Source organism: Colossoma macropomum, unplaced genomic scaffold (assembly GCF_904425465.1).
Source record: "Colossoma macropomum unplaced genomic scaffold, Colossoma_macropomum, whole genome shotgun sequence".
Lineage (NCBI taxonomy): Eukaryota > Metazoa > Chordata > Actinopteri > Characiformes > Serrasalmidae > Colossoma > Colossoma macropomum.
Window position 1 is genome coordinate 327,404 of NW_023495247.1, and position 7,729 is coordinate 335,132.

At 38.4% G+C, this 7,729-nt stretch overlaps 1 protein-coding gene across 1 annotated transcript; it reads right to left on the minus strand.

Annotated features, from left to right (window-relative positions):
• Positions 1-281: 281 nt before the first annotated feature.
• Positions 282-6,386, minus strand: LOC118801238 (zinc finger protein RFP-like). Its single transcript, XM_036561427.1, has 6 exons — positions 6,014-6,386; positions 5,135-5,741; positions 4,747-4,842; positions 3,594-3,827; positions 3,347-3,497; positions 282-2,244 (listed from the first exon to the last, which is right to left on the minus strand). Exons 2-6 carry the CDS (start codon positions 5,720-5,722, stop codon positions 1,496-1,498), a joined length of 1,818 nt encoding a protein of 605 aa, XP_036417320.1. The 5' UTR covers positions 5,723-5,741; positions 6,014-6,386; the 3' UTR covers positions 282-1,495.
• Between the last annotated feature and the right edge of the window lie 1,343 nt (positions 6,387-7,729).

Here is a 7,729-nt window from a genome sequence, read left to right on the forward strand (position 1 = left end):
ATAGATTTTTTATTTACTTGATTAAAGTTATTTTATTGCTGCTACTTTTCACGTCGTTGGTTATAATTTTATATATTGGAGTTTTTTTTATCTTTTGTATTAGCAGGAAAGTTAATTAAAACAGTGAATTCTTGAATGTTATTCATCTTTATTGTCTTCATTGTTAGTTAGCAAATGCATGAAACAACCTCAAGCTAAATTTAAAAGCTAATAGCTACATAAAAGTTATTTGGTAATGTAGTGATTCAATTGAATCAGAATAATTGATTATTCGTTTCAGTAATGGATCCATTATTTAACTATCAAGTTGTTTGTTGCAGCCCTAGTGTGTGTGTGTGTGTGTTTGTGTGTGTGTGTGTGTGTGTGTGTGTATTCAAACAGATCAATAAGAACAATGTGTGAAAATTCCCCTGAGCTGATAATGTTTGGTGGGGAAGAGTTGGGGGTAATCCAATGAGGTAAGTTTTCTCTTTAGGTAACAAATTGGAGATAACAAAGAATACAGATTTACACTTTTGAAATGATAGTGTGGCTACTTCAGCCCTGGTGGGGTTCAGGCTGTAGCTCATGATAAAACTGGTTACACAACCCTAAGAGAACAGGTATATAAACACAACGACTCTAATCATTGGGTTCAGCTTGTGATCTGCAGAAACTGATGTGGAGATTTAAGACAAAAAATGCCTAATAAATACTGTTAGGTGTGTTTACTTTTGAATATTTGTGAACGCAGACTTTCACATAACTACATGTTCTATGTGTTTTACTTGTATAAGATATATTGCTTTAAAGACTCAATATTCTTTTGCTTCTTTATTATAGGGCTTTAGTATAGGCCTAACCCATATTTTCTTGTTTTGCTTCTAGCTAGTGTTGTAGTACTTGAGTCCGGTCTCAGTCTTGAGACCATAGTTACTCATTTTCATTTCTCATACACATGAAGCCCAGAGCTAAGTAGTCATTGCTGTATTTCCTTCATTTCAGTCATGCTTGCACCGATAACATAAACATAGCAGTTTGCCAGAACAATCAATAAACTTGATATCAATCAATCAATCAGTCAACCTTTATCTTCACCCTGAAATACAGTGAACTGACTAACCATTTTTTACAGTGCAGCTCCGTTCAATTTTAAACATGCATTCATTTTTACAGCTTCCTACAAATTGTCTGACACCTATAGAATATTAGCATCATATTAGAATAATTTTTGACAAGATTCGTCAATGAAATTAATTTTATATGATTGAAAATAGTGAAACCAAACATTTAAATGATTAAATTTATTTTTAATTTTACTATTTATCCATAAAAATTTTGAATCAAATTAGTACTACATTGCACATTTTACATTTCCATCACATTTGAAGTAAAAGAGCTATCAGAATTAACAAAAACACCCCAATCAGAAGCTTTCACTCAGGGCTATTCTTTAAGGCTGGACCTGAATATTTGACTATTCAGATATTCGTTTATTGGGTAGGTATTTGATTTTTCATTCTGGGATTCTGGTGACTAAATGTAGTCTTTTCCCTTTCTGAGCTAAATGAATATTTTTAAAGTTTGTTCCAGGAGATATGTTTGTTCCTACCACTCCAGGCCATGTTCCATCTTCATTCTTCTGCTCTATAACCAGAACCTGTCCCTGGTAGAATCTAGCATCTTGAATTGTGACTTCAGGTTTGTTCAAAGGCTCAAATGTATTACTCATGTATTTGTTCCACAGCCTGCACACCTTCTCATCTGGAATGCTAAACAGACTGCGCATTTCCTTTTCAATATAGGATACTGTGTCTGTTTTGCTGAAAGACCTATTAATGATATTGTCCATATCACCACATTCACATAATTTCAGTTCAGTGAGGTAGACCTCCACACTGTAGTGTTTAACAAACATACCATGCCCAACCACTTTTCTAGCAATTGGCTTCTGACCCTCAGCCAGTCCATACCATCTGATTAACTTATACCATCCCTCTGTGGGCAGAAGGATATAGTCCAGCTCATCAATTAGATAATTCTTGATAGAGTGTGAATCTGTATCTTGTAGGAGACCTGAGTTGTCCACTGGTCCGGGGTAAAGATCCTGCTCTCCCACGCAGGCCATATCGCAGGGGTCAAAGCCTACATATTTCTTCCACTGTTTGAACCAACAACTGTCTACTAAGTACCAAGTGTCTCCTTCCAATAGCTGAGTTTTAAGTAGCTCTTTGATCTCTGCTCTTTGAGTGCCCAAATCTGGAACTTAAGGAAAAAGACATATGGTGAGTATATTGTAAGAGTTTTAACTCTTGCATCATAATTAACTCTTACATCATAAATAATTAAAATGAATTAATAAAATGTATAACGTACACCTGGTATCAGTAGATCAGATGCTCTTTTCTTGATCATAGCAGCAGGGGAGACCCACCGCTATTAAATACAGAGGGATAGCCAGCAGGTCTCCCATGCTGCTATGTCCAAAAAAAGAGTATTCATTTGAAGAGCTATGCTTCCCATGTCTTCTTCTAAGCCAATGTCACATTGGGGGCAGAAATGGGATAGCGCAGTGAGGAACAATGGAAGAGAGAGGCAGGCAAAAGTGCAAGCGAAACTGTTGAAGGCTTCAGCACGGAAGCACCACAGCAAGCAATGGAACAGTTAGCGAGTCAGTGCTGTAAGAGAGATGACTATGTGCTTGGCTGTGGGGAGCGATACCATATGCCTGTGGAGCCATGGTGGCAGAGGCATGGCCCTGGGGGATGACTGGGGCGCTCTACTTTGAAGAGCAGATGCCCCTCGGTTTTGTGCTTGTTGGGACTGTGCACACTACCTCCGAAAGACTCTGGAGGTGTGACTATGCAGACAGTCACATGCAAAGGCTCATGGAAGGTGTGCGCCCTCCAACAGAGGGACTTGTTGTTATTGTTAATGTTGTAGTTTGTTAGTTTACTTGTGTGTCTGTGTTGTTTATCCTGTTCTGTGTTGGGGGATGTAGGTTGTCAGTGTGTTTTGTGTGTGAGGAGGGGTCACCATTGGGTTGAAGTATAGCGCTAGTGGTGACCTTTCCCTGGGTTAAAGTGATCTGTATGTGCCTTTCTGCTGGTGTGGTGAATAAAGAGCAATTATTTCTGCAAAGCTTAGCCACCCCTGTGTTTCTTCTTCTGCCAACACTACAGTATGCAGAGAAACAGATGGACTACAGTCTGTAATTGTAGAACTACAAAGTGCTTCTATATGGCAAGTGGAGCAGATAAAATGGACAATTGTAGAAACAAGGAGGTGGTATTAATGAAGTGGCTGGTCAGCCTACAATATATTAATAACATGACACCATTGCAAGTTTAAGGTATTAGATACCTACTTATTTCAGACATCTCTATTTCCTTGCTGACCAATTGCTGAAGCTGAAACAGAGCTTTCCTCCGGTCCTCTGTACTCCAGTCAGTGTTGATCTTGATTTCAGTCCAGTTACTGGTGTTTGGAAGGGTAGCTAAAGTGGTGGATGGACAGATCTACATACAGGAGGAAAGAAGAGAAATCTTTCAGCATGGTGAGGACTGATCTTGTGATGTCCTGTATTTCTTTTCAACAAAAAGAGCGACTCTCACTTGTAAGAGGTGGAGATGGTCCTCAGTGTGTGAGAGCTGCTCCAGCTCAGTCTCTCTCCCCTTTAGCTTAGTGATTTCCTTCTCCAGCTCTTTAATGAGCCCTTCAGCCTGTATCTCTGTTGCTTTCTGCCTCTTCTCCATCATTTCAAGTAGCTCAGCTTGGATTCTCTCAATGGTCGAAATCAGAGCAGTGAAGACTTGAATGCTGTCTGCTTTTTCTTTATCTGCATTTTTCTAACATATTAAAATGATATACATAGACCATATGACTTTTTCTTTCCCATATCACAGAATAACAGCCTACAAAATACACCCAAACTATGAAATAACACATACATTTATGTCAGATTTGGGCTTCTGAGTGCTGCAGCCATTGAAGCACTGGCCCTGTAGTTTGCAAGTCCAGTCCCCAGAGATGTCACAGCCATCTGTGACTTTGCTCCCTCTAGGTGAGTAGGATGACCCTGCCACACCCTTACCATTCTCCCACACGGCTTCATGAGAAGCCTCCAAACATGCTTTTTCAACAGTATTTTTTTATTTTTTTAAAATGTAAAATGTACTTCTGTTTTGGTCATACCTTTATGCATGGGCTTCAACGTATAGTTTATATTTTTCTTCAAATTTTCATCATTTAAGCATACATTTATGGAATCAGAATGTCTTTAAGATTACATAACCATATGCTCTTTAAAATGATAGTTATTCAGTACCCTTCTTTTCTTCTTTAGAAAAAACAATGATTCTGCATAGAATGATGAACACTCAAAGAACCATTTGCCTGATTAAATGTTTTTTTGCTTGGTGAAATGGTTCTTTTGATTGATAGAGAATGTGTATAGGTTCTATATAGAACATTTTTGAAAAGGGTTTTATATGACACCAAAAAGAGTTCTTCTGTTGTTACAAGCTTGACGTCGTAACAATAGCAGAACCCTTTTTGGTGCTATATACAACTCTCTTCAAAAAGGTCCTATATGGAACCATACAAAAGAATGCAGATGGTTCTTTGAGTGCCCATGGTCCTATGTAGAAACGCTGTCTTTACTTAAGAACCCTTGAAAAAGCTTTTGTGTGCACATTTAATCAGGTATGTCTAAATTTTGGACTGGTATTGTATGTGATGTGTTCTGTTGCTTTGGCAAAGTCTCACCTTCTTGAGCTCTGCAGCATGTTTGATCTCCTCAATCTTCTTCATTCTGTCCTGGATCATCTTCTGAATGTGTGCCTGTGTTTCCTTCATCTGAGCCTAAAGGGAAAAAAGAAAATCTTATGCAACAAGGATATAATGAGGGCTTTTCATCAAAACTTTTAGCCAAACTGAGTCATTTCCACTAATCAGCTGATAAAAGCATCAGTCCTTTACCTACAGGTTTCTTTATTAATATATTTCGATATACTCCTGCTAAAACCTGCATTTCACAGTGTGTTTTGAATTATTTAAATTTATCCTGTAAATGCTTTTATTTCTGATATTATACAGATGTAACTCTCAAATAAAAATAAATGTTGACATAATGGCAACTGAAGCAGTATCTCACCTTCCTCTGTCCACTCTCCTCTTCTATGGGAACAGTGTTGTGAGTCTTGTGGTCACTCTCAGTGCAGAACAGACACACACACTTCTGGTCATCTCTACAGTACAGTTCTACAGCTCTGTCATGCTTCTGACATATATAGTCCTCCAGGTTCTTCACAGCATTGATCAACTTGTGTTTCTTGAGTTTCGCTGCAATTTTATGGTGCTCCAGATGCAAATCACAGAATGACATTCCACAGTCCAGACAGGATTTTACAGCATTCCCTTTGGGATCAGTGCAGACATCACATGGCACATATTCAAGCTTGGCGGGAGGTTCCTTTGAACAACTGCTGGATTTAGCCTGAAGTGACTCGCTGAACTGAAGAACCATACCAGAGATGAACGTATTGACACGAAGCTCTGGTCTTCTGGAGAATTCCTCCTTACAGAACGGACACTGGCAGTTCTGACTGTTGTCCCAGCACTTGCTGAGACAAGCCATGCAGAAGTTGTGTCCACATGGAGTGGAGACTGGGTCAGTGAACACATCCAGACAGATAGAGCACTGGAACTGCTCTTCAGACAGAAGAGTGCTGGAGGAGGCCATGGCTGACTGAGGAGAAACACTGACACCAGCAGATACATTAGCATTATTTTTTTCATAAATCATCGCTGTCACAGAAATCCCTCTCTCCAATACTGCAGTGCTTTTATTTTAAGTTTTGTACATGTAGTACTATTTTACAGCATGGTTCAGTTCTTCATATTAATTTACTGAAATATAAATAAATGTTCTGCGTTTGTAGTGCATTCTTAGCATTTATAGCAGCCATAACGCTGAGAGAGATTCACGAAGCCTTGAGCAAAAGAGAAAAAACTGAAGAACCAACACATTTACCTGCTTGTTTTTCTGCTCGCCTGCTGATCGTTGATGACAGTCTTTATCTTTAATCCATGAAAAAGGCGATTAAAGGTTTGCAGTTTGTAATTTTGTTGATGTCAGTTTTCTGCAGCACTGCCTGCTTCCTGGTTTCGCTTTCATTTCTCCAAAATGACCCTGACGCCACCCACATTTCAGCATTCACATCTGAATTTTTAGTATAGTTCTTAGTTACAGTCTTTTTTACTTAAATCTTAAATCTGCAGTTTAAGAATTAATCTATGTGAGTGTGAATAACATTTTCAAACTTCAAAGAACCTCCACATAACGTTAAGGCATTTTCAACGGTCCTTTGGGAACCAAATGTGGTTCTTTTATGGTATCGCTCACAAAACGCGAGAGTGTAGTTCTGAGTCCGGCCAGCAGGTGTCGACGTCGTGACTTAATCTAGCTTGTTTTCTACACAGCCACATGTGAAAGCAGAGAATTTGTAGAGAGGAGACAGTCTTGTTTTCTGAGTAGGTCAAACGCTAGAGGGCGCTCCTAATGAGCCTAAAATGAGTGGGTTAATTTGGAGCATTCAAGCAAAATCATAGTTTGTAAATGCAAACAAATTTTACATAGAAGAATAGTACATTTCCTGAACACAAAACAGCATAAAGCATTTTAATGCCGCTATTATATTTTAAAGCACTTTATAACTCCAGTAATGGGATTTATAATGGTGCCTCATATGTGTTTGTGTTGTCAGCGACACAGACAAATATACATAGATGCCACATTGGCTCCTTTGGCCCGTTGCTGTGATACATCAATGCGCCTGCCATGCTGATCCAGGCAGGACTGTCCCATAAACAAATACAAGTAAACGGGGGAGCTATGGTTTTTCTGGAAAAAAAGCACTACAACCTTTAAATTTCTCAACCAATTTCAAAGAGTCATTTTTTATTCAAGGTTTCTACATGGAGTACAAAAAAAGTTTTGTCTGCAGTTACTTCGCATTTCGATAGTTATAAACGTTCCTGCGAGAGGAGTGTGTATCAGCGTTAGGCTCAAATGAAAAATGATTTATTGTCATGAGAAATTGTAAAAACATATGTTTGTCAAGCATGGATTTGAGTTATTCTATTTGGATACTTTTTGTGGAATGATGTTGAACTTTGGCTTCTTATTTGACTTTTCCGTTCCACCTTAAATGATGCAGCAGTTGCCTTAATGTAACTACAGCGCCCTTAAGGTGGAACAGAAAATTTGAATAAGAAGCTGACGAATACAAAGCAAACCTCAGCTTCAGTCTGTCTATGTCCCCATCATTTTAGCTTTTCCTGTGCTCCTGGTCAGAATACAGGAAATGGCCTGCATGGTAAACTACCCAAAGACACGCCTACAAAAGACCAGCTATGTGTATCAGTATATTTTATTTTGTTGAATTCCAATACCAAATGTCTTGTGAACAAAGCCTTAATTTGCATTTAAAGCAACAGTGTAGGATTTGGGGATTTGGAGACGTAATTGCACGCAATGTGCGGAAGAACATTTTGTAATGTAATGTGTAATGACCCCAACAAACAGATGAATTTGACTTTTGAGAGTGTGTTGAAAAAATCTAAAAAGAATTCTCAGAGAACTCACTTAGAATCTAAAAGAATTCTAAGAGAACTCACTTAGAATCTAAAAGAATTCTAAGAGAACTCACTTAGAATCTAAAATAATTCTAAGAGAACTCATTTAGAA